Here is a 27,758-nt window from a genome sequence, read left to right as displayed (position 1 = left end):
TTCTGACTAGACATAAAACATACGCTTCAAAGTTGTATGACTGTGAAGATATCTTTGAGAAATGCTGTTGATCTTTGTAGCGAACAGGATAGAGTGATATTGCTGGGTGTAAAGGAGAATATCGAAATAAAATTGTATTTAGAAAAAAACCAAAACTTTTCGGTTGGGCATGGCCAGCCATCCTCAGTCGAGTTCTTTTTTGAAGTCACTTCTCCATTGGGACGCTTTCAAATATCTAACACCTTGACGCGCGATAGAAAAAAAGAACTCAACTGAGGATGGCTGGCCATGTCCAATCGAAAAGTTTTGATTTTTTCTAAATAAAAGTTTATTTCGACATCGACCTTCGCACCCAACAATATCACTCTATCCTGTAAATATATCGTGGAGAGGCAACATTCCATGCAGAATTTACAACAATCTATGTAGGATCATTGGGAAGTTTACGGAGACAGAAATAAGAGCGGGTGTCGATCTTGCTATATTTGGACGATGATAGAAACGAAATTTTATGAATATAAAAATGATATGGAAAGTCGCTCGACACATATGAAACTTGCGTGGAATTGAAAATGTATACCCGTCTAGCCAAAATCCGTGACTACGCTCACGTGGTACTGTATACGTTGACTAAAGATATCTTCAGTCATTGCTGCATACGATTCAATTTCGCAAACAATCTGCAGCAATCCGACAGGAACGGGCTTCAGGTTAAACGGTTCCTGATTGGCTGACGCTGTGACTGACGTCACAGAGTACATCGGTGGTATACTATATTCCCATGCTTAGCCCATGCTGTTTATACGCAATCCAAATCTATATCGTGTTAGGCTAAATTTATGAGATTTAGTCGATGAATAGCGGCTTCTCTTTTATAGATATGTGTAATTTATTGAAATCTTGAAGATTTGTTTTGTATAAAGTTTTGAAAAGTGCACTTTAGTCTCAAAATGAATGTCAATCGCAGTCCGCTTCATTTATTTTGTTTTCCATACTTCTTCACCGACCTCAAAAAACACAATTCTCGCCCTTGGTGTACAATATATTAATATCCAATCATTTCCAGTGAGTACTCTTTTGTCATAAAGATCAAACCTGAATAATAAAGCGTACTACCAGGTATAATATACCGGATTCACCAGATCCAACGCTTCAAATTCGGATATCCGAACTATACGGATAGTTCAAATAGTTACTGGAGTACCCGGGTATGCATACTGTACAAACTATCCGAACTATTAGAATAGTTGGAGCACTTGATTTATTTGGACACTTAAACCATCCGAATGATACGAATATTTTTAAGCTAGTTCCAATACAAGTATTACAGCTACGTGTTAGTTATAACTACTATTATATGTAAACTCTTGAAAATGTTTGCCAATTTACTACAGACTTTCTACACAGAAGTGGAGCAAGAGTACAATTTCTTTACAGAGAAGTGGAATTGTCCTACATTCCGTATGAATTCGACACTTGACTCACAATCTCGTAAAACTTGGTTGCAAAAATACACAACTGTTTTTTAAAGTTCTTAAACTTGGCGTGAACCTAATTTATTTTCAAATTTTGTATGAGATGTTCTGGGTATACTTACTATGCGGGGACTCGAAGTTTACGGATACTCACTCTATCCGGATATCCGAACTACCCGGATGATCGAATCATTCGGGTACTCGAAGTATTCGGATTTGAAGATTCATAACTGACGGATCCGAGTAATTTAGATATTCGAATAGCTCGGATCCACGTGTAAGCACTAATTTTCATTAGTGCCGATTTCATTTCTACTCCAATGTGTTATGATTGTCAATTACCCTAATTTCTGATGATAAGAAAATCAGTGAACGTGAAGAGATCATTCTTCTATATGTTAATAAAAGAGCTATGTATGCTCATCTTGAATTACTCAGTTTTTATGAAACCCCTCTTGCGATTTTTTAGGTTAGCTCAAGAGTAAAAAAGGTAAATTCAACATCAAAGTCTGACATGTATGATTATATAAAATAAATATTCACAAATGGCCTTGTTAGGTTTTGTTGAATCGTTTTTTTCCTGAATATCAGGATTAGTTAAGATTCGAGAGAGGGAAAGAGATAGAAAAATAGAATGAAAAGTGAAAAATAATAAACGAAACTGTAGTCACTTCCTCGTGGGATTGATTTGTTGCTCTTTATACCTTGACAGATTGCGTACAACTAGATGCGTGGAAAATATCTGCTTGCGATGTGCCGCCCTTGAATATCATCATGTAAATAATAGATATGAAAAAGATATTTTTACTAGTCGGCTGATGGATTATAACACACGTACGATAATTTTTACGCAATTAGCATCGTATAACGTCAATCTCGTCTCACCAATTTTCATATGTTCATGAAAAATTCATTAATAGACACTTAATATAAGGCACGTGAATATTACTTAAATTGTTTTCGTCATTTAACGTATAATTAATTAACACCGACAGCACACTTGTCACTGTCAAATTACAGTTTTACGCATACATAAACCACGTAGCTATGATTATGAATGTTGGGGTTCAGATTCGGATGTAAACCAAAATTTTTGAGTACCCTGTGAAATTCCGGTCCTTTGATCTCAGTATCGAATTCGAAATGCATTTAGGAGTCGATACTTTCACCGAAGAAAGAAACATGTACACGAATAACGGTCATGTTGATGAAAGTGATGAGAAAAGCGAGGAGAAAAGTCAATAGTTGAACCTTGATATTGCTGCCAATTATTTCATGATGTCATTTTAATGATGCCATTACTTCATTTTAGAGGTAGCAAAGTGTTGAATGAAGTGGTAGATGGATTCTAATTGTGTGATTTCATGTATAACGTCGTTAATTTGGTCAGCGTTTTCATTGACTTAGTACCCTAAACGATGTAATTTAAATAACAGTATTTAATACCGATAACTGAGTTTCACGTGTTCCGACTGAACGATCGTATAATATTTCTAACTAAAATCTATCTCGTTTGTTTACTAGATTATCTACTGTGATGGGTAACAAATCATTTTTCACATTGTTCGATTAAGTTAAGAATATAACTTGTGCATTCAACAATGCCCAAATGATGAGGTTGCGTCCACCTGATCGACGATTTTATGGTTCTACTCATGCTGCAGTATGGAATTCGGTAACCATTTCGAAACGGGTGTGATGACGATTTGGCAAAATACAGTTGGTTGATTGTACAAGAAATATGAACAGGTTTTTAATGTCCCTGATCTTGACCGGCCAAACTACGATCTTCTGGCTCGGATGTGTGGCAAAGTTCGAAAAAGTCGTCAGATAGAATGTTTTTTTTTTTTATAATTCTGCTACTTGAAAAAATTGAAAATTACTGGATCGATTGAATCTGAAATATGATCATTTCTAAGTTAAGAAGAGTGGTGTCGATTAACACCGAGATCCTCCAAAATCCATTCTTTCATTCTCGTGGTATCGTCGGACAAAAAATTGATCACACACACACGCAAACGCACCCAGGATTCCATCTGGAAATGGCTGGAGACGCATTTCTAGACCTGAAAACTTGGAGACCCAGTAAAAACTCGTCGATATCGCATCAATTAAATACAGGGGGACGCGATGTCTTGTAGACGTTGTTGAATATGCGAATGTTACATCTATATTTAAGTCTTAGAGATAGAATTGTTGAATCCGGCTCCCACACGTCAAATTAGTCATTCGATCGTCCAACACGGTGTATTTTTGCCTCGTCTACCTATCGACGTAAGTCTCGTTCAAGGGGTGGGCGTATTGGGAATTCCAATCTCTGTGGAATATCTCTTCCAGCTGTTGTCGTATGCTTTCTTCATTCTTGTTACCGACGTCTTCGAAGACCATTCCAATCCCTGTGGGACAAATTAGAGTTCGCTTTTCATCGAATTGCAACAATTATCGAGAATCCCGGTAAAAAATCACGACGCAAGTGTCACTGTACGCGAACTATTCGATACTTGCCTGCTGTGGAAATGAAATAATCGCCGGACCAGTTGCTTGTGCCTATGTAAGCGACGCTGTCCGTCACCATGTATTTGTTGTGGTTAACTCTGATGTACGGTATTTTATCAAGAATTGGATTTGTCGGGACGATGAATCTCTTCTAGAAAATACAAAAGGCAGGAGTGAAGCGATTAGCTTGGTATCGAATTACAGCTGCGGGGCAGTTATCGGTGTTTAATTTTATTTCAGTGATTAGCTGTATAATTTTTTTTTTCGTTTCTGTATCATTACGTCAATATTCGTTTCAGCTTAGTCTCGACTTTCGTCATACCTTGGAATTCGTCGTGATATGTATCGATAATGCTACGGGCAATGCGGAGATGTGCTCTCAGAAGAAGGAATGTAACGTGGAGTAATATTGTGTTAAAGTGAAAAAAAAAAACATTACGAACTGATAAAAATTGACGTTTTTAAATCATATTTTAGTATCAGAAGATATCATGAATCTGGAAACGTTTCGTCACGTGATATCAAATGATTTCAAGAATTCCACTGATTGCAGATGTGTGCGAGATTTCAAGTGCATAGTCCACCTCTCATTATGTTATAATTTTTTTATGTTGAATACGAGTTCTCCAATTATTTACATTCCTTGATCAATGATTGGAGTAAAGACAAAAAATCGTTCGCTTTGCGTTGCCGTTGGTTTAAAAAAATTTTCACGGACATACAAATGATCTCGATAATTGAAACGAAAGTTACTTTATGAACATATTAAATATAAATTGATATTCATATACTAACTGCTTCAATTTTGACATTTCTGTAACTCTTCGTAAGAACTGCCAACGACTTGAGGAAATAATCCGCGGATGGCAATGAATGTTTCCACCAAGATATCAGCAGTTTGACGTGGACCTTGTGCTCAATTGCAGCTGACCGCAAAGCATCGTCAATAATTGGCCAGTATCTGTGAAAAAACAAGTTTTAAGTATAGATCCTGTGCTTAATGTTTCGTTGACTGCATTTCACAGAACGGTTCCTATACTCATGAAGCCGTGAAGGCGAACGTTTTCATTTAATCACGTTGGAATGATTACTTGACTTTTGAAAATAAAAGAAAGAAAACACAAAATGTCGGGTTTTTTATAGTTTCGCGGGGCCCATGTATTTTCGATGACAGTATATTGTAACCCGTAAACGATCTTACGTAACAGAACGGAAAGTATAGTTCGGCAAAGCGTGCCCATTACTGAATATTGCCAAAATATTCATCAGGTAGGCGCGGAGCAGCCTTGAAATTCAAAAGGAGTCGATAGTTCCTATAGGAGATATTTTTCGGCATATAAGAAAGTAGGTATATTTATGAAAGTTGGAAGGAAAAAAAGTCAGTGATGGGGTCTTTAGAGTGGGTTTATCCCATTTTGGTAAACCTATAACATCGCGAGGACTAGATTAGCGATCAATGTTATGACTCATGCTCTGTGGTTTGAAAAAACGGCAATCGACGCCGAAAAAAGTTTTTGTGTATACGTACTTAGTTTTAGGCGTGTAAATGGTCAGCGGGAAGAAGTCCATTACCGATATGTAAATAAATTTTTCAGCCTTATCGATGCAGTGCAGAATCGCATCTAAATCATTCGTTCTTCCTCGAGGTGACATTGGCGGTGGTGAGCTCTATGTAGAAAGAAACAAATGATCTATACATACAAGGAAGGGATTTTTGGAATTTTGTAGACATGGCCATCAAACTTGGCGAAAGAAATGTTTTCTCGATTCACAAAAATGTTATTTGATAAAAAAAAAACGTTATCAGAACAACAATTAGTGTCATCAAGTAAAACGAAATTTATTTGATTTGACAAAAAATCTCTTTCGCCGTATTTCATAGCCATATTTCCTAGGTTTAACAAATTTTCTTTCTATCTGTGGATTGACGTGAACAAATTTGACGTTCCAGTTGCTGTACGTAATTATCGCAGCTACGTAATTATAGTGGTGTTCTCGATAACATCCTGTAATTTTTTGTCTTTCACCACACAAGCCGTATCATAATTGCCAGTAACGTGCATGACCAGTTTGTAGCTCAATATTCGGTTCAATATTACATGCCCTCAGGCTTGTGGCAACCGAGACGTGTAACGTATTTCTGGTGTGGAATAGGGTTTAGCGACCTTGATTTACCAGTCGCGCAAAATCACTTCTTATTCTTCGTGCTTTTCGTGGACCTAACGAACGATTGAAATATATTTCGTGTCACCCCCCGCTCTCCCGTCCCTTTCTCTTACCGCAATGAATGCCTTGTACTTGTTTCCACCCAAGGTAAAGTTCATAGGGTTGCTGACGTTTGTTTTCGTAGCCAAAGAATCTGGCCAAACCGCAGGAATTTTGCCGTCTTCGGAAATTTTCCAGTAAACCTAGACACCAGGACAAACGAACGATATGAATAATCAAAGACGTCGGTACAAATGTGTTTACGCAGAATTGACCACGAAATATCTGTGCTAATTACACTCACGTCGAATATTTTTGCTATGTCGTTAGCCAGACAAGAGCAGTTGATAGCGACCAATCCCAGTTCTTTGACTTGGGTTAACGAACGCCAGTCCATATTTGCGGATCCAACGTAGATGTGGGTACGATCGATTATCCACAATTTCGTATGCAGAACTCCAGCTCCCAAAAGCCTCGGAAAGTCTAAACTTCTCACCTGTTGAAAATCGTGCCGATTTGAACCTTTCCGGAGATAATTACATGATTTGCAAAAAAATAAATATAAAACCATCTGCGTAACTGTTTGCAGAGTGATAATGTAATAATGTAACGTCAGTAATAATTTATGCATCCTAAAAGCAATTAACCGTACCGTGAATGCTCAGAGTCAGGAAAGACTCACGCGTGTATTTTTTCGTATCCTGTTGCTAAGTTTGTTGAAATGGACATTGATCGCTTTTAGCGTACGATAAATGATAACCGTAAGTGATATCTTGATTGTTTTTCAAGCAAAAAAGCGTCATGAAATTTTTCGCGTAATCGAAACTGAAACCTCGAGTAACTTTACATTTCGAGTTTATCGATCTGAGTATTAGCGTTTTTGTACTTATTCCGTTTCGGTTATGATTACATCAGAATTTGTATTGTGAAATCCTGTCACGCGAAGTCGAAATAAAGTATGACTATTAACATTGACGTGGGTCGGCGGCTGAGGATGTGACTATAAGATGTAATAGAATAAAAAGGCGAAAAAAAAAACAGTTCAAATGAGTGAAGCCTCACGCTGAGTGATTATCGCCCAGTCTTCTTTGCGGTATAAATTTTAATCACTAATCTCAAGATCAGCAAAAAGTATCTGAGAAATTTATGATTCTAGCATTGACCATCGGTCGGCACTTGTTCTCGATGCGAAAGGTTCAACAGCTATGTAGGGGAAGGGGGGGGGGGGGGGGGGGCAAAACGGGGTAGTCGAGCAGAGTGGGGTACCCCAAAAATTTCGTAAATGGTCAAAAATGACATATAGCATCATTTTACACTATTAAAAGCTAGAAAAAAAAAACACTTGTATACTTTTTGCGAAAAAATACAAATAAAAGAAATAAAAATTTTTTTCTTACTAAAAATTGAAAATTGACATTATTTACGTTGTTTGCAACTAAAAAAAAGAAAAGTTAACACATTTACGTTCACAAAATTTTAGTATTTCCATAAGTACCCCGTTTTGCCCCCCCTTCCCCTATATAGGGCAACCCACGTCAAATCGACCTGAGTCTGAAACTCGACCTCTCCGATTTGGCTCGCGATTTTTTATTTCATTGTTTTGACTCACGAAAGCACTAATTTTTTTTCGAAATCTTTCGAATCTATTGGAATTAGCTACATTTTATGCAAACGGCCATATTGATCGACACAATTTAAAATTTGAAAAAATCCACGAAAATCCAGTGGCACTTACACAAATGTTCAAGCAATAGCCCATGGTAAACTGGCGTTTCCTTTTACTTTAAAGATATTTTTTGTAAAGTAAAAGTCAGTCCGCGATGCGCTGTTACTTGTACATTTGTGTATTTTTTAAGAATTTTATCAAATTTTTAAATTGTGTCGATTAATATGGCCATTTGCAAAAATCGTAACTAATTTCAATGGATTCGACAAATTTCGAAAAAAAATGAACACTCGAGAGTCAAACCAAACATTTATAAAATCGCGAGCCAAATCGGAGAGGTCAAGTTTCAGACCCAGGTCCATTTCAGGTGGAATGCCCCATATGTACCCCGGTATCAGTGAGGATTATCACAAGTGTGCTTCGGAGGACAAAGTTGCCCAACTTGTACCCGCACGTCTGGTATAATTTACAAATGGTTGATTGTTTCACGGGTTTTCAGACCGCGGTTTATCCCGCGTTAGACGTGAAATCCATAAGTCTTTCCCTGTTGTTTGACGGGCGATTGATTGCGCGCCGTTCTCAAACTCGTCAGAGAACGGCAACTTCCTACACATTTTCGATAATTTATCTTCCGCCTTTTGCCTGCCTCCAAACCTTAAAACGAGGCCTTCGTTTCACTTTTGTAAGGTCGGATCTAACGTTACACCCATGGAGAGTTGGAACGTACCTGGGCATTGGCCTTCTTCGCCAGATACTCCGTATCGTCATTGGGAGTCAGTTGCGAGGGAACATTCTGCGCGAATCTTAATCGCAGTCCTCGATCTCTCCCAGCCTCCAATAAGGCTTCGAATACGTCTTCACCCTGCGAAGGAGATTCAGAACCTTGGACCCCGGATGCAAAGAAGGAATGTTAGCTGATTTCATCACCGACTTATGATTATACCTCTTTGGCACTATCGTCGGGATAAACATCCTGTCTTCTCATCGTCCAGTACAAGGCTGCGATTTCTATCGATGATTGCGCCGATGCGATCAACTCCATCCACGAATCGTACGTGCTCCGATGCTGGACTGAGTTGTTGGCATAAACCAGTCCGATCGGAATTGATTCCACCAAATTGATCTTACAACTGTCCATACAAGTCGATCCCGGGTCGTTCCCGAACGTCGAGTTCGATGAGTGTTTGTCCCCTGCGTGGTCGAGTAGGGGAAGCAGGACTACGAGCACGATAAGTATTAGGATGACAGTGATAGGAATGCAGCTAGGTCTGCACCACCCTTGAGCTCCCCATCTGAAATCGGAATGAGAATGCAATCTTGTTGCCTGGCCGATTCGCCTAATGTGTGCCTGAATTTTACGTCTCAGGGAATAAGTACGCGGGATTGGCGGAATAGGACTAATAAGGACAGACCATCAGTGAATACAGTTTCTGTTGCTCGACAGAAACTGCAATAAATCGGGTTTGAAATGAGCGACGATGTGCTGTAATAATAGTAAATTGCGCACCAAGGAAGCAAAGTATAAAGTCCTTTTGCGCCGAGCGTAGGTAAGTTTGCAGTAGTACGAGTCGTAGGCAAGCTCGTGCGCTAGCTGATGATGAGTGTTGCAAATACGCGAGGTGAAAAAAACTGCCTCCATGGTACACACGATACTTTATGTCACAAAAGTGTAGCTTGCAAATTTTTTTTATAGCGGAGTACAAAAAGTACACTTTTGCGTAATCGATTGTTTTTTTTTTTCTTGTACTGCAACAAAAATCATTTATTGACGCACGGAATGCAGGTAAAAACGACGCTAAAAAGAAGTTAATATAAATGCTCAGTGTATTATATGTTTGGAATGGATATTTAACTTATAAACTGAGGAATTTTGAAGACACGTGGTGGCAATTTTCTATGGGCATAAGAACAAGTCAATACATATCAGGTAATATAAAATGTCGATATTCGCACAATATAAGTTAGATACATATTCCGCTATTTGGGGTGCCCCAAAAATTTGGCGACGGCTGAATTACTTGAATACTTCGAGTCGTAGAAAAAAATACTGGGTACCAAGTTTGTAGGATTTGTTCCTAGCTATCCAGTCCTGACCCTCAAATGATTTTAAATCAATTTTTTCGCCACCAAGTTTGTCATCATATTTTTTACCCCAGAAATGAAAAAAGCGATATATATATGTATATTAGGGTGGTCCTTAAAAAGGTTATTTCCCAATTTCTATGCTCCCAACGGCCTAAACACTTCCATATCGATCAAAAAAAATCACAAAAAATTGACAGCCCTCAATTGCGATCCTAAAGTTTGCCCCACGGCGGCCAAAGTTTTTACATTTAAATAACATGTAAGTTTTTCGTCTTCATGTTCATTTATACGTTACTCGGCTGCATCTTTTGCTATCGGTTCGTAATTAGGCTGGATTTGCATATGAATATATGCTCTTTAAAAGTGTCCACGGTATCTTGATCGTTCTTGAACCGTTTCTCCGGGATAAGTATTGAAAGTAATTATTTCTTGCTTTTTTTGAGTAATAAACGGTTAAATTCTCAGCAAAAATAATTATGGAAAATTCTGATCGAATTTTATCACATCTTCAAACGCTGTATTTCAAAACTTGCGGGGTGATGGAAAAAGAATTTAAAAAAAATTATTCCATTTTAGAGTTTTTTCCCACCGTAATTTTTATACAATTCAATTATAATAAAAAAATTGGAATAATTTGTTTACCGCATTTACTCCAGTTTCAAATACAATACTGGTCGGAATTTTCGAAATCTGACTCTGTAGTCATAATCCGTGATCTCGAAAGCTCTCATAATACTTGACCATCGGAATTGAAAATGTTTCAATTTCACGCTTCCTGTTCGCTGCTCGGCTTTTGTACAGAATGTATCTAATGCATGTTCATGCTTTTTGGGTACTTTTCCAAGGGTCTGTGATATTAAATTCGACGGTGCACTTTGTTTATCCGGACAGCGTTCATCCCTTTTACCCTGTGGCTCTTCGGCGATCAAACTGTTAGCCGGTTACCACTGAGAAACCACGCACGTTCCCCAAGCTGCAGCCAACAAGGCGCGCGAAGTCGTTCTATCGAGAAGTGCTGCGACCTAGCGAACAACTCTACAACCTCAGCAATCTCAACAACCCTTGGTCTGTGGATTGCTCGCACATTGCACGTGATCTTCTTACCGCGTTTATCACTCTGCGCACGCGCTATTATTGCGGTACGATCAGTTGTTGAAACTTGAAGTATCCGTAGGTACAAGTACAGAAAAATGTTTTCAGACGATTAAGATATTTATTCACCAGGTAACGGTATTACTCGGTATACCAAGTGTGTTGCTGTCGGTAAACAGTGTTTATTCATTCGCTAGCACGAATGAAGACCGTTCATCCGAAACATGCAGAAATACGTAACGGTTATTTGCCAAACAAATTACCTTACGAAAACTTATGATGGAAATTGAAAATCGTTGAAGTGTTTTTTGAATTTCAATTTTTGTTCCCTCGTACCTTCGACTCGAGAGAATAAATGAGATCCCGAGATCATATATTCAAATTCAAGACTTTGTGACGTCATTATTTGACATCGGAGTGTCGCGGCAGATACAAAATTCTAGGGAGGAGACGTAAAATAACACGCCTTATAAATGTTCGTATTATTCTACAGATGCATTACTTGGAGTTCGTTAACGGATCGTCGGCATCACCCCTCAGCATGAATCCGGACTGATCCCACATCTCAAGGTCGTCATCACCTCCACTCGGTGAGTTCACGTCCAGTCTTGCATTTTCCGATACCGTCTGTAACAAACAGCGATTACATATGCATTTTTTCTTCATTTCATTTATCACCGTTTTGTGTATTTGCTAACTATTCTCATCAGTCGTTACTAGAGCGTTACGAGGCTCAGAAATGGCGATGTCGTATTTGCTGGTAATGAATTCTCAGAGCCACACCGCCATCCAAGTTTGGCAATAAAATTTACCGGGTGAGCAGAAACGTTTGACATGTTTGTTCCGATTGTGCCACGGACGCAGAATGTCGATTATCTGTTGAAAATTTCGCGTTATATTTATTAAGAACTAAGAAGTATGAGTAGACGGCTGAAAAAATGAATAACTTCTGGAAGTATGTATCTTGACAACAAATCAATAAATTCGATTGGTGTTCGTTTTATTAAAAAATGTGTAGTTTCAGCTTCACTTAGAGTTTTTTTTTTATTAGGAACAATTAACAGGATGCATTCTTGTTCCACAACAACGTCAACTATTTCACTCGGTAACATGTATCGTTACGATATCTCAAAAATCGCTGAAACGATTTACTAATTTCAAATTTGCAGATGAAATTCTTGGATGGTTTATCCACTTTGCTACAATCCGATTTTTGTTCGTGTTTTCCTGGCACACTGGCGACTGTTTGAAATTGAGATTCAATTTCCGTACAAAAATGACGACCCTATTTATCGATATAACAAAAAACATTCGTAACTAATAAAAATTAGGACAGTGGCAAAAAGAATAAACCATCTCAAAATACTGTTTTTAAATTTAAAGTAAGTCGTTTCAGGCGTTTTTGAGATATCACTGACACGGCGATCACGTCAATAACGATGGTTAATTCCTATTCATTGATTTCAATGAAAAAAAAGAGACGAAGCTTGATTTAGATACTCTTGAATAAAACAAATTTCAATTGAATTGAGGAATTGGTCGTCGAGATGTGAATCCTCAAAATTCACTCATTTTTTCACCCGTTTACTAGTGTAATTATCCTCCCATATTGGCGAGATTCGTCGTTCTGTAAATAAATGTTCGTTGGCTTACTTTCGACAATTTTTATTTTTATCACACAGCGCCGGAAATGCTTTAAAACTATATTGTTGCGAATCATTTTTGTACATCGATTATATACATGGTCGAGATGGTCGGTTCAGAATCGATTAAACCGATGAAGAATTGTACTCACCTCTGCTGCTCGATGCGTTTTCTTACATCGTTTGACATTTAAAATCGTCATTTTCACTTTAACGCTGAATGAAATGGACGCAAAATTCAAGCGCGGAATGAATCACATGCGACACAAGTGCGTGTCTGGACTTACTGATATGCGATATGCGGCTGCAGTCGCAGCCACAGCCACGGTGCAAGGTTGTAGCACGGCACAACGTGACAGACACAAGTGTGCAACGTGAAAGTTGAACTTGTGGCAACGCTGCCTTAGCCCAGCTTCACGCGTCACGTTTGAAAGCTAGTTTTCAAGAATGATGCATATTTGATGGTCTTTTCTACTTTACTGCAGGGGAGGGAGCAGCTGGTCGTTTGAGAAGAGTATTATCGATAGATTGTTGTGTATTATGTTCAGTTGTCATCGAGCCTTATCCCTATGGAGGGCCATTCGTTTGAATGTTAAAAAATCGAACACTTCAAGCTTTGGTGGAACGCTCGGGGACGCCTGATAGTAGGCAAGCAGCGCGTCGTTCAAGTACACTTCGTAGCATCACTTTGGGCCACAATGCTGCTTCGTAAAAGTTAAAAAGTGTGAATTATACATGGATATTCGAGTTGGAAATTTTTTTTTTTTTTTCATTTTATAGTTAAATCGATTTTTCAATCGAATATAGTTCATATTTTATATTTTCGGGGCATACATATATTTCTCAACGACTCATAGATTCTCCAACCAGCAAGTAACTTCTTCGGTATGAAGGATTTTCAAGGAAAAAGATTTTTCATTCTTTATGCATTCAGTGTATTCAAAAAGCCCTCTTTGTATGTACACTAAATCATAGTAAAAATCAGGGTACCTAAACTGGATTTTAGACTATCCTATAAATGTTAAATAGATCACTTAGATCACACCAGATAAAAATTCGTATTCTTGTTGAATGTGTGTATACTACGTATTGAGCAACAGGGTTCCGCGAAAGTTGTCGGCGTGAATGTAAGTGTGGATAACCGGTGTGGACGGGGGTGGGTGGGATACTGGTCTAGATAAGCGTTATTGCCTCAAAGTTTGCATCAGCTACAGCCATTAGACTAATGCGTTTTTAATACGAGTTAGGAACAGGCCGAAGCAGGACAATTACCTTGATTAAGCCCATCCTCGGGCGCGCTTACACCAACGTTTCGTCCGAAGCTCAAAGTTACGTGGGTAGGAAATAATTAAATTCACTATTTATTCTCTTTGACCGGTTTGTCTTCATTTTCATCCCACCATGACTAGTTTTCTGCAACTCTTCGTGGAACTGGTGATTTCGAAAAAGTGAAACGACAGATTATCACATTTGGTGAGTGACGTGCATTGAGTGTGGAAATTTATATTTTAGAATGGGAATTTCGAAAAAAACGTCAGAGTCGTTACGTTAATTATCGCTTCAGTCTTGTATTATGCCTAGCACGAGCTAGTAGTGTACGCGACAGGTCTGCAACGAAATCCCCCTTGATGACAAATTTTTAATGGAACACCTCAAATTCAATGCCATTGACAAATTCAGTCGAGTCGTCATTGTCGTACAGAGACAAAGTCGATCAGTCACCCCGTTAACAGAACCGTTCCATAAAATGATCGGTTCGTAATATCCTGTTAATTCTTAATGCGAGTCAGCCTAGCATTGTTGGCAATTTTTTTCTTTTTACGAAATTTGCAGTATGCCTGTAAGTACGTTACCGAATGAGGAGATCGGTATTTAATGAGCTCGGGAACTGCCTGGAAAAATAACCCTTATGGAAGCACTTATGGACGCAGTTAGAGCTTGGCGTCTCGACGGCATCAACGAAACGAATACCCTCCCCCCCCCCCCCCCCCCTCTCCCACAACTCTTTATACCGCAGTGCTACAGACAAATGACTATCGTTAACTTAATACGCAAAAAGATTCGAAAAAACGCCCCGAATGAAAAGTTGATGGACCATAAGTAGAAATGGCTAAGGGTCGCGGCTACCGACCGAAAAGGCAAGATGATCGCTGATGTAATTTTCGTCTCTGAGTATACTTTACTATACATATACTACGCGGCGAGGGGTAATCTTGCCACTTTGCAGATTTTGCGAACATGCTGCGACACCATGCGTTCCTCGAAAAAGAACGAAGACAGCTTTTTACGTTTTCGGTTAGCTTTTTTTGCAGGTCGCATAGCCCTGGCTCGCGCTGGCACAAAGATCTGTAAGCGGGCAGCATATATAAATAGTGATACGTAACTGGGTCATACGATCACTTGGAATACATATCTGTATAGTGTATATATATATATGTACGGTAATTGGATCTCTAATTGCAAATCGCACGGTAAGGTATTTGAAAATCTGAAACTTGGAGCGCATTTATCGTGCTTGTAACGGCTGAATCGAATTGACCTAGCTTTGGAATGCCGCGATAACATGCTGCATTGCAAGATCCGCCGAGAAAGGTGTATCGTAGATAACGTGGCCGCTTGCATTCACGTAATTTTGAAAAGGAATATCAAATTTTTGATGCGGATTCGAAGACATGTTTAGGATTGTTGACAGTGAATTCAAATACTGTGTAATGAGTTCGAATTCAGTGTTTCAAACCTAGTCGAATGGATTTAATCAGACGAAATCAATTACGCAATTAGATTGTAGATTTTTGATAGCAGAATTGATCGATTCAGATGAAATCTAGTTCGAAATAATTAGTAATTAATTTAATTAATTAATTAGGAAAAGTTTCCATATCTTTATCAGTTTCAATGATAAAATCACTGCAACTTTTCTTTGAGGATGATATTGATTATTATGCGAAGCTTTATCGTTATAAACTTACGGCTTTATAAATTTCTTCATAATTTCCGGACTGTAAAATTCAACCATTTAGAGATCTGTCTCTATCTAGTTTTGCTCATTATTATATCAGCATAATTATTGCATGTGATAAGTTCTTATTCCCAAGGTGGGTAATTATTTATAGAGCTGCGAAGATCGGTCCTTTTTTTCATTCCCACATTTTACCATAGATTTTCTATCCAACCGGTTTGTTGTTGGTAATGAGACAAATTCAGTGAGGTATAACGGGGAGTACTAATCTCATCACGGGATCGTGAGAAATTTCACGTTTAACTTCTCGATCGTAAAGAAGAATACGTAAATCAGTAAAAACGATAGTTTGCCTCATTTAAACTCCTATTATACCCACGTACGTACGTGGTAGGGTATGAAAGCAACAAGCAAGTGCTATACCCGATTTCTCCAGTATTATTTTCAGACTTTATAACTGTCCAATCTCCGTAGGATAGCGGCTTAATAATTTGTCCTTTCTTTTTTTTACTATTACGCCCGAATGCCCTTTGTTCCCCATGTCGAATGCACCTCGTGACGAATGATGTCAATTTCAATAAACAAGTACTTGGTCATACTGCAATAGAAAATCTGTCATTTCGTATAACACGCACTGAAAACTTGCTCCTGACATCACAACGAAGTGTGTATCTTGAATAGAACAGCCCATTTTCAAGTGGTAAATGCAAATCCTTGCGAGCTACACAAAATAGTAGAAGGTGACTTGCTCGCTTACGAAAATACCTTATGATAAGAAATTGAAGATCAGAGAAGACTACATTAAATACGCGCACCACTCGAAAATGTCGGTAATGAAACATTCAATTTCTGTGGTACGGCGGTTGGTCACGCCATGCTCTGCGACTCGGACGAAAGCATTGCTGTAAGGATGAGGAAGACGCGTGAGGCCGGGAAAAAGGAACGGGAGAGACGGGCACCGTGGGACTAGGGCTGGCGTGTTATTCTTCGGAGGGATTAGTATCAACATTTGTTCTAATGAAGCCGCGGTCTAATGATGCTAGATGCCTGTAATTTTAGACGCGGACCTTCGCCCGATGTCCCAGAGGCTCGATTCCCGTATTTATTGCATCTCGTCATGCGCCCCTTAAGCGGCACCTCCTGTCCCAGCAAACTGGAAACGGGCTCTGGTCGTTATTTCGCTTCTTCCGTTTTCTCATGGCATCACGATTCAATAATTCGTAAGAATGTAGTCTCGGTGCTCGAAGTCTGATGACCCCAGAGGATGAGACTCAGCTGCTCTAATTTTTAAGTTACGGAAGGCAATTGTTCGGCCCTTGCGATTGTCAAATTCTAGATGTTTTTTTTCGTGGGAATCAATCAAATTTTTAGCTTCAGCTACAGCTCGTTATGCGATCTACGCAGTCAATACCTAATTGATTAGGACTGATTCAAACTTGAACCATGGAGATACCGATTCACTGATCGGGTCGTCGAACACTGGAGTGGACGAGAGATCTGAAGGGGAAAAAAGTATCGAACTTTCGTCTATCCCCCGGTACGATAGTTCATAAAGTGTCGCGACCTCCAACTTCGGTGTTATGCCCATTGCAGGAATGGCTCATATTGCCCAGCGACAGGTGGCTAATGGAAATCGAACGAAGGCAATAACATAACCTCTGGCCCACTGATGTTACTTGATCGACTTTCGACATTCATATAATCAGCTATGCCGAAAGGATCGGAGTTCAAAGACCTCGCAGAAGAGGAGGATACATGGTATGCGGGTATCGCCGAGTATCCATACCTGCATTGCGCATGGGTAGATGAGTGATGTAAGTCGAGACCCATGAGATTTCGACTCCGTAACATTGTGTTTCACAACCATTGGCAAGTTCTCCAATCTATAACTCGTGCAACGAGTACGGTGTGCGACGGTCGAACGTTGAGGGAGACTTGGAAATGAAAATGCAGGCATATATAATATATAATCATTGAACGTAATAAGCGTAAGATAAGGACATTCGTGCCGCGGCACAGTTATTAGACCCGTGAATTTTTAATTGCCCTAATGTCAGCCGTTGCTCCCTTTCTATAATTTTCGAACAAATTTAATTTCACTCCAGACCTCCCCTTCCTTCTCTTTCTTGCCTCCTTCACTTCTTCGAACCCGACTGGAAAACATTATGTACCTACCCGCGTCGTCCCCCAGTTATATATATAGGTATACACGTACAACGGCATAAGGATGAGCAGATGGAGAAGGCGACTTTCCCCTCACTCTCCGAACCCGTACTTACCAAAGATGCAATCTTTTTTCCACGTATTTCGGTGTGAATAACATCCTCGCGTTCTCCACGTTTATGTCTACCGCTCACGCAATGAGCCGTTGGTATACCTCCAATATAAAAAAAAAAAAAGAAAGAAAAACGCGCCGCGTATACCTACGTATATTATATACGTGAAATATGAAAGTAAAGGCGAAGATCTGCAATCGATCAACTTCGCAAATTCACCAAAGATAATCAATTAGGCGATAAGTAAGTTTTAACGTGAGCATGTTTTACGCGTTTTTCGATGTGCGTGTTTTCCGTACACAAATTACCCGTTTCTATAACGATCGAGCGAGTCTGCGACTGCGTATCTTCGGAGTACTGAAAAGACCACTTTTAAGGCTTACGAGTTAAAAGTGGTCTTTTCTGTACTGCACGTATGCGTTGTCGCGAACAAATCTGACATTACGCGACCCTAACCTCAATTTTGTGCTTCGCGAAAAAACGCGTAACATACTCTAGGTATATAAAGAGTCGTGTGCTACAAGGAAGCAAGGGTCTTTTCGCCTCGCGTATTTGCAATACTTGTCTTCGGTTCACCTACGATTCACGTTGCAAGCTTACGCTCGGCTCGAGAAGGCAGAGTTTACCTCCTTTTTACACAATATGCTATTTCATTTCATCTTCTTTCTTCGATCCTCTTCATCTTGTTTCACTCTATTTTTTCCTCACCCTCCCTCCGATTCTTGAATCATTTTTCTTTTAATGCTACTTGTGTTGCCGAGAATAACCGCAGTTAGCACGATCACAGATTTCTTTACTTATTTTTATTTCACTTCGTGGTAGAGCGTTTGATCGAGTGTATTCTTTGTAAATGTCTGTTTACATCAATCCACTCGCTCGCACTGACTCCGTAATAAAATTTTTAAGATTTTAATTACCGGTGAGCAAATTCAGGTGTCGTTTATAGGCCGTAAAATATACTGCAATCTTGGTGCGCTGTAATAACCATTCCATCCAGGTCGTAGAACGTCGAGATTAGGAAGAAAATATTATACCAGTACTAGCAAATCTGTGAGCCTATAATGGAAAAGTTCCAGATTCTATAAAGTTGTTGGAAGAAGTGACAGAGGCTGAACAAAAAAATATGATCCTTTCGAACGTGTTTCGTTCTCGGTTTACGTTGGAGCTGCGGGAGGAAAGATGATGAGTTTCATCAAAATTCTATTCGGCTTAAGCCCGAAGTTTAAGCGAGATCCGAAAATCCGAATAACGTGTACCAGGAACATCAAACAGAGCCGAGTTGGCAAAGGGGGAGGGGGAAGAGTAAAAGCGTGAGCTGCGCCTTGCAGACAGAAGGAATATTCATATAATGGTGGATCGGCGGCTGAAACACTCGCTCAACTAATCTTTGGGCTCTAGGAATTACTAACTCAATTCCGCGTGACTGTCGATAGTCCTGAACTATTCTCGGCATACCTAACATATATAGGTGTACGTATACGCCGATAATGGGATGCGGAATGGATGCGAATTAAGGCACCTCCTGTTATAGACGGTGTAATCAGTCGACTTGGTTATCCTTTCGTTGCGCGCCAATTCTCTCGCCAATGCAATATAGCAGGCACGGAAAACTTTCGTATCTCGGACTTACAGCACAGGGTAGGCATTACACCTCACACATAGACATACGTACGCGGTATTAGTTTTCTTCGAATGAGCATTCGTCACGCAATGTCAAAGACGCTTTCCCCGGACTCGACGGTCTACACGGATCGGTGTACAGAAGCGGATCAGCACGAAATTACCGGTGCTTAGCCGTAATATTAACAAAAAAAAGATAAAAAAAAAAAAAATAGATAAACGAGACGGAATGTGTCATGAATAAGTGAATAAACTGGTCAACGCGGCATCAATGATTCAGGTTCCGAATTGACGAGAACAATTCATATCGAGAGTCCCTGTACGTCGGGGTGGCGGCTATTTTTCTTTCCAAACGACATGCTCACTCGAATTGCATTCGGTTCTCAGAACGAAATAAGAATAGTCCGAGACCCTGGGGTGCAGGATCGATCGACGCTCGTCTATGGGCATGGTTGAAAAATTTAGAAAAACTTTTTTACTCTTACTCGAGTAGGTATCGATACGGAGCTGTTGAAGAGAGGATAACGCGGGTCAGACAACGAAAAAGTGGGGAATAACAACAAAAAGTACGGTGGGCAGCGGCGCAATAGCTGCTCGATAGGAAGATAAACAGGGCCATTCCATCTGCTCGTTGCCTCGTAAAGTTTTTTTTCTTCTTCTTTTTCTCTTTTTTTCGATTTTACAATACAGTTCAGTACAGCGGAGGGACGGCTCAATATGAACCGCGAGTTGAGGAGTATGGAGTACGGAAAATAAAAACAGGGCTCAACTCGCGGGATACAACGAGTTGTTCAATCCTCTGCAGACGCGAAAGAGATTTTTATTTCCATCTATTTTATTCCCGTTTCTTCGTGTTCTTTTCTTTATTCTTTCTCCAAGGGTGAATCGCCGTGGCTCTTCCCTCTTTCGTTTCGCGTACATGCTGAGCAATCCAATCAGTACGAAACGCTCAACGGTGTGTCGAGAGTGAGTCAAATGAGACGTAGCGGAAGCGGCTCCTCCCCTCTCGCATTCTTTGCCTTGTCCGAAAAGCTCCTGGGACTTGAACGTAAGGACACGTCTTCATCTCATTCCGTCTTGCCTGAAAGTCGGCAACGCAACGCCTATCGGCTCGGGATGACCAACAGTCCGAGACTGTTCTCTACCTTGAACGTTTCAGTGGCTGCACCGCGTACATGGTCAGCCCATCCAATCAGGCCCGCGGCCAAACGCACGCCAGGCCGCAGGCGAGTGCAGGTAGAGCGTTGAAAAACTAATTTAATTAAGTGTACAGAACGAATGAAAAGTGTAGAGTTGGGTGCTTTTTATCTTGCCTCTTCGTCCTAAGAAACACGGCTGCGCAAAGACGGCGCTAGGAGTTTGCAGGATGTGGAAGAATCGTTGGAGCTTACGCAAGGAGTTGATTATCATGTAGTTCAAAGCATTCTCTGGGACATATGTTTATGCGTGGGCTGTGCAGTCGTCAATTCTACAGGGTAAGATGTATCTATTTGCATCTACACGCACGGAGCGTGGGTCATTTTCAGTGCGCAGTGTCTTTGGTCAAATTATCTGATTTTTAGGCGCAATTTAACCTTTGGATTTAAAGCTGATCGCGAACCTACTACGTCCAAAATTTGTGACATTTGCCTTACAGTATCTAGCTCTACCTCCGCACTATACATACAAAATAATTCGTGAGTCTAAAGATTCATTCGTCCTGCAAGAAACAAGGTTCTACATAGTCGAATCATATGTCTTCTTCTGCTTAACAACTTCAGTAGATCGGCTTGATAAGTGAATCCTTGACAGGATTACCGTTTGTCATTTCATCACACATGACACGGTAGGTTTGTGTGCTTGCAATATGAGAGAATATTACGAGATCTAGATATCCACAATGAAATTTCATCGGTATGCCTTTCTAGCGTGATATGTGTATAAAACGTGCCGATATTAGCGCAACGTGTAATTTGTCAAATGGGTTCGTGAGACGGTCGTTTCATTCGAGGGCTTTGGAAGAAAAAAAAACGAAGCACTGTCGTGGCTGGCAATGAATTGCGACTGAATAATTAACGGCACAATCTAGATGTGAGCGTCTAGATAAGGTGTCGAAACGGCCAACAATCAACAATTTTAACAAATATCACGAATTTGTGCCGAGTGTTAGTAAAAGCTGAAACATCGTTTGTACTCCGCGACATCAATGGTAACAGGCTGAAAATTAGCTTACCGATAATTTGTGCCTGATCCTGGGGGTCCGGCTCTTGTGCTGAGGCAGCAAGACGACGACGTCCTGATCCTTGCTTCGGGGCACTGATTGCCCGGGGAACGACCTGCTCGTGGAAGAACCGCCGACAGCCGAGGAAGATGACGCCAGAGTGGTCGAACTTTCGGCCGTTGAATGTTTCGAGTAAGCGACATTGGTGACGTTGTTGCTCCCTCCGTACGAGACGTTGTGCGTATTGTTGACCTGGTTGTGCAGTTGCGAAAAGAGAGGTTCTGTATTTTGACTTTCTTGTTACCGAGCTTAACGAGCGGAAATGTCATTTCCCCTGACTATACAAACAGAAACCCGACGGTCGTGCCAATTATAGTACCGAGACAGACCGCGAAGTTGGCTGCAGGTATTATTATAATGTATATAATATACGAGCTCGGTATCGCAGATTTTGATTACTCCACTTGTATATTATACACGTACCGCAGCCTTCCGTGCTTCACGCTATACACACTGCGTCAGATTGGCATCTCTGCACAAGATCCGGCATCACGAGTCCCTCATTATCAGTGCCGTCGCAAAGTTGAAGGTTCGTACGGCAGTGAGTGCAGGGTGGAGGATAAAATGTAACCTTATCGTGGCAAACGAAAAAAAAACGAAACCCGGAATGGACAAACAACTGTGGCAAACGGTGAATGGCCACCTGTGGTCTACCTGCATGCGGATGGTCGACGGAAACTCACTTGAACCAGAATGTGGCAGGCCTGAGAAGCGATCTGGAAAAGTCCATCCTGCAGATTGCGTCCTGGTTGTTCGGCACCGGAACTTTCGCCACCGCCGCCGCCTGTGCCGCTGCCGCTCTTACCCCAGCCGAAGAAAGACATTTTGAATTAAGCTAAGCCAATTTTCGTAACTACATTCGTTTACTCTTGCCGAGGGTAGCTGCCTCGTTTCCGCGCCGCGTACCGCATGCTTCAGGCTCTTTCTCTTCGGCAGTTTCAAATTTCCACCGCTTTGTCCTTTCCCTCTCTGACTTGTTTATTTGTCGTGTTTAATCGTTCGGTTTTGTAAATTTTCCGGCAGAGTTGTATCCTCGAAGAACGATGGAGATCCCGTTGAGCTACGGAACGGTTCTGCAGCAAGGGCGACGAGAAATTCGTTGTCGTATTATTTGATAACGAAATCGCTTATGCGTTTCAAGCTGTGCCTCGTGTCAAAATTTCCTCTAGACGACAAGGAGCGTAACATTTTCACGGGGCAGCTGTCGAGTCAATGGTGATGGGTAAACTTACGCCGGTATATCACGGGTAGGCAGGTATGATATACCTATATCGTCGGAACCTGCAAGTAACGGGTCGTTGATTAATTGGAGGGAAGAGGCGCTTTTACGAATAAAATAGGCATCAGATTGACGATAATTAATTGAAAATGAATGACAGTCTCGTGAATAATTGCCAAGCAATTTAGAACGGAGGGACTGCTTTCCCGGTTTGCCTCAAACGCCGGCGAGATATAACGCGGAACAAAGAGGAGCCGAGATGGACTTGGACCGATATTGCTTTCGAGGCGGAGTCGTTTGTCCGTTAAATGTACCCGGACTTGACCGCCCCTCGTGGCTCTATTTATCGACGGCCATCAATATATTATTCAGGACAATGACCGCCGCCAGGTTCTAAAGTACGACATCGCTGCCGACCCACGCAATCATATGATTTCCAACTCCTCGCGAGCTACCTGGAAACGGAATCGTCCCCCGTATAACGTGTATTTGTACTGCATCAGGCGTACTCGCTGACGGCCGCGGAGCACGCATCGTCGATCAACTGTGAGAAACACTCAAACTATCGGTACACGGAAACTGCGGTAAAAATGGAGGGAAACAACATCGGCGGAGCCACAGTTCTCGAAACTACGGAAGCCCAACAACACCTGCGTGACCGGTTTGTGCACTTACTGGCGAATCCCTCGCACAAGGGAAAAACAACCATTCGGGGTGTGAACCAGTTTCCTCCCTCATAGGTACAGAGGTGAATGAAATATTCATCCACCGTAGTTCCCGAAGTTTTTCAACATAGGTACTATTCGTGATACAGCATGTGTAGATTCTTTACAAATACACTGAGGATGGAGCCAACCTTGTGAAGTTGGGATATGTTTATATACGCTTCGTTGGGGATATTTTATTAAATGTGATTCTGCTGTAGTTGACATTTAGGGCACAGAAAACTTTGTTTCTAATACGTGGCATGGTTGGAAAGTTAGAGTTTCGAAGCCTGTGATCGCGCGTAAAGTGCCCCATTTCTAAACAGTGCGGTAAAACGACAGTGGCGTACGCGCTCACTGAAATTCTCAATTTCACACATTAGGGCATTCTCGGCGCATGCGCACTTTCTTATATCTTAATTTTATGCACGGACTTTACGCACCGCCAGTGATTTTCTCGGGGTTATTGAGTTCAACTCGAAGTTCCCGCGTTTAGGTTAGCTGTTTCATAAAGTCCAGACTTTTTCTTGATTGCCCTCGATCTACTTCTTAATTATTATACTACAATTGTTTACTTCTTACTGTTGAAGAAAATGGGGTGCCCTTATTTTTGCAATATACGTATGAGGTCTCTGCCGAATATTAGATTTGACAAGACATTCCGACGGAGATGTTAATTTCCACTAGATTTAATAACAAACAATCAAGGTGCGATTCGATTGCCAACATGCTTTTTTCCCTTTCCTGGGGGTAAGAACGATTAAAAGTAACTTCTCCGGCACTTTTTTATGAGTAAAACTGTTTGAGGATTCCTAACTCATTTTTGAACTCTGAATTCAGATTCCTCATCTAATTTCACGTAATAAACGTGCTAGAGAAGTTACATTTAATTATTCTCGCCCTCAGGATGAAGAGAAAAAACATTTTTACGGTTAACTCGCATTTGTTGTTACTCGAATCGTTAAAAATTCATACGTCTGTCGGCAGAATTTTTTTCGTTGATTACAACATTTCTATAATCTCGCATATTATTTGGGGAACGTGAAAAAAAAATCAACGGATTAGGACACATAGGCGTGGAAGGACTGGGCCTCTTGTTACGAAATAACCCTGAAATCAATATTTGGGTTATTTTAATTTTCGCGCCAAATTAGCATTTTAGAGCAGGGCTCGTTTATTCTTGAAACGTCCTTCTTTAAGGCATTGTTACAACGTGAGTATTGATTCGTTGCTTTGTATATTCCTATACATCAGCGATACGCGCACAAAAAGGCTCACAGCGACCGAAGGACATGAAACCTATCGTTGCTCGCGAAGAGGAGGAAGCACACCCGTCATAAATGAGGCCACGATGATACGAGAAGGTTTTTATTTATCTCGCGATATCAATCACTCGGGGCTTTCCCACCCCCGCAAGGTATACGAAGTGTATTTCTTCTTCCTCGTCATATAAGCATGCCTGTACGCACACGGTTCGTATGCAAATGAAAATCCGGCAAGACGCTGATTTGCGTATCAGACAGTGACGCGTTTTCCACGCTTTCTCTTTTCCCGCTCCCTTCTCCTGTGAATCGGAAATTCCCCTCAAAACCCGTATCCGCGGAGTGGAAATTCTCCTTGAGAATGAAAAATTGTCAAGTTCATATCGAATCGATGCGAGTAGTAATAACCGTGCGTGATGAAGCCGCGTGCTGTTCAGCCGCATCCTGCCATCCACGGCAGCTCAATCAGAGAAACCAAAATATGTGATCGGTAAGACTCGAAGGATCGATCCTGGCGTCGCGTCGTACCGCGTGTCGATTTCATTCCGCTACCTGTTATACGAGCGAGGTTTTGCAGTTCAAGTCACTGCGGCGCTTAATTGATAAAACACAATTGCCGTCTGTAGCGAGGGATGGCGGGTTGGTGGGTGGGTTTACTGAATTCTATCGCCGCCACGGAGCGGCGATAAATCAAAGTCACCATGCAGCGACGGAGACTATTTATTGACCGAATCGGGGAAAAAGAGGACGCCTAGATTGCAACGCAATAGAATCACTACATCGAACATCGACAGAAATGCGCTATTATATCGCGCGTCGTCACAGGTATATATCGATCGCATCGAGTGTCCGTCGTTTTTTATTTTCCTACGAAGCCTCGAGGAGCGATACAGCGGTTGGAAAATTGGGCAAACGAGAATTACGCCGAAGCACACCGGCGGTAGCCGAGAAGAGAAACGACCGCATTGACTAGCGAAATCGGGCTGTGGACAGGCTGCACAAAAACACTGGTCACCTCACGTTCGCCGACATTTTGACACACGACTCATCTGATTATTGATTTCTAATGGATCACTCACGGCGATGTGCAGACTCGAGCACAACGATAGTCACCCACTTATACTTTCCACTTGCGATACAGTCTGATTTTACTCTCGTTTCGCACTTTTATACAACATACATCCTGCCTACGACATGTTTGCGAACAACGCATGGAACAAAGATAATATGCACGAGGGGTGTAAATGCGTAGCGGCGAACAACACCGCGGGCTGAACTCGGCGTAGGAACGACTTGTTCCAGCCCAGACGCCGCTAAGTCGTAGGGAAGGTCGGCTCCTGAGGGGTGTGCAGGGGGTCTTCGGTACCGACCACCACACGCCAGACCTGCGCTTAGACACACCGCGTGACCTGGATACACCCACATTGGTCGACACTATTACGCGATGGTCGTTTTCCTGGGGTTGTGTGTGTGTTCCGCTCTGGTACAGGGGAGCCATGGCAAGATAATCGACATTTTCGTATAGCTCATACTTATACATATTTTTGTTCTCAACCCCTACGCTGTGGGACTCGTTCCTCGAGCCGTAGAATAGTTTTTTTCTTACTCTCTCCAGATTTCACGAGGGTCTTTCTATTCGAACTAGATTCGTTTCCATGCGTGAAAGCTCTGTATCGCAGTGTGCGAAAAAAGTTGCTTCCCCGGGGTAATTGGGCCAAATTGAAAATCTTTTTCACCGGTACACCAGCCATTATTGTACTTCGGCGTTGGTTTATACTGCCGGTTTTAATAACACATTCACGGGGTAATTAGGTGAAACCGTAAAATTTTTGGGGCCTCATGCATAGGACTCGATTCAGGCTGTGCTAACAAGAGTTTGGGTTAATCTCGCTCTCGGCTGAACCCTGTAGGGATCCGCCGGGCCGCCGGAGAGAATGAAATTCTAAAAATCGCGTCCTATCCCGCGAACAAGCGTTTTAAAGAGGATACCACTCATTGTCAGTCAAGCTTCCACACGTGTAGCCCGGCGCCCATTATACCCGCGAATTTCCTCGGTCGGGTCCCTCAAGTATCTCGAAGTTAATTGCCGGAAACGTTAGGATAGAATACAAACAAAAGCGCTTCGGAGAGCAAACATGCGGTATTGGCCTCGCAGCGTAACACCGGCGTCATTCGGCCCCGCGGCACCACCTTCGGACACACTACGCGACGAGAATGACTTTGAAGCTCCAGGGTGTCGAGGACCGACACGTTCGACGATGTTTTAGCAAGCCCTAAGCAAACCGACGAAATTGTTCTTTATGACCCTCGAAATTCCCCCCCTCCCCTAACAACCCACACTTATTTCACGGAACTTTCAGGCTCGGAGCTCGCGACCTTTCGTCCGCTTTGCCAACTACGCGTTTTATTAATTAGGTTATCCAAAGACGATCGGATCTTCAAGGGCTAGATCTTGTCCGATTGTAAGTGAAAAGATATTCATATAATTAAACGCCGCTCGAAAGTTGTGATGGTTTCTACCGCGTGGGAACACAATTGCAAATTTCTCGGTAAAAGCTCGATTCAGTGTTTGGTACTTGCAACATCGCGATGCACACCGCATATCACATCGCATATCACCGCAGCTCACATCGTAAAACCAGCTCTGACGCTACTTTATGAAAGTCGGATAATTGTTAATTAGGCAGATGTACTGTAATTGGTACAGTGTACCTGCGGCATCGTGCGGAGTTATTATATCCAAGGGAGATACCCTGGACACGAGGATGAGGTACGTGCACCTGCTACTCTTGAAAA

At 41.4% G+C, this 27,758-nt stretch overlaps 2 protein-coding genes across 7 annotated transcripts in view; one reads left to right on the top strand and one right to left on the bottom strand.

Annotated features, from left to right (window-relative positions):
- The window catches only part of LOC124218071 (uncharacterized), a 196,570-nt gene that overhangs the window by 15,059 nt on the left and 153,753 nt on the right, over positions 1-27,758 (top strand). For both annotated transcript variants that reach the window (XM_046624456.2, XM_046624455.2), the window contains exon 3: positions 11,513-11,609. The gene's annotated coding sequence lies outside the window, so the exon portion shown is untranslated. The remainder of the gene's footprint in view (positions 1-11,512; positions 11,610-27,758) is intronic.
- Positions 952-26,258, bottom strand: LOC124218070 (5'-3' exonuclease PLD3). Of its 5 annotated transcripts, XM_046624449.2 has the most exons (12): positions 26,042-26,258; positions 22,461-23,058; positions 21,730-21,969; positions 11,522-11,646; positions 8,786-9,134; positions 8,570-8,704; positions 6,481-6,672; positions 6,251-6,379; positions 5,500-5,639; positions 4,767-4,932; positions 3,981-4,122; positions 952-3,871 (listed from the first exon to the last, which is right to left on the bottom strand). In XM_046624449.2, exons 2-12 carry the CDS (start codon positions 22,599-22,601, stop codon positions 3,738-3,740), a joined length of 1,893 nt encoding a protein of 630 aa, XP_046480405.1. In that variant the 5' UTR covers positions 22,602-23,058; positions 26,042-26,258; the 3' UTR covers positions 952-3,737. The 5 variants fall into 5 exon arrangements, with proteins under 5 accessions (XP_046480405.1, XP_046480408.1, XP_068991084.1 ...); XM_046624452.2 differs by lacking the exons at positions 21,730-21,969; positions 22,461-23,058; positions 26,042-26,258 and adding exons at positions 11,832-11,895; positions 12,815-12,943; XM_069134983.1 differs by lacking the exons at positions 21,730-21,969; positions 22,461-23,058; positions 26,042-26,258 and adding an exon at positions 12,950-13,033.

The sequence above is a fragment of the Neodiprion pinetum genome, chromosome 4, assembly GCF_021155775.2.
Source record: "Neodiprion pinetum isolate iyNeoPine1 chromosome 4, iyNeoPine1.2, whole genome shotgun sequence".
Taxonomy (NCBI): Eukaryota; Metazoa; Arthropoda; class Insecta; order Hymenoptera; family Diprionidae; genus Neodiprion; species Neodiprion pinetum.
Note: the sequence above shows the minus strand (reverse complement) of the source record. Positions and strands in the feature narration are given on the sequence as shown.

Coding starts and splice junctions, on each gene's coding strand:
- LOC124218070 (XM_046624449.2), bottom strand. CDS start 22,601: ATGTCTTTCTTCGGCTGGGGTAAGAGCGGCAGCGGCACAGGCGGCGGC. Junction 4,933..5,499: donor ATTTACACGCCTAAAACTAA/GTACGTATACAC, acceptor GTTTTTTCACAG/ATACTGGCCAATTATTGACG. Junction 3,872..3,980: donor TTATTTCATTTCCACAGCAG/GCAAGTATCGAA, acceptor TTTGTCCCACAG/GGATTGGAATGGTCTTCGAA.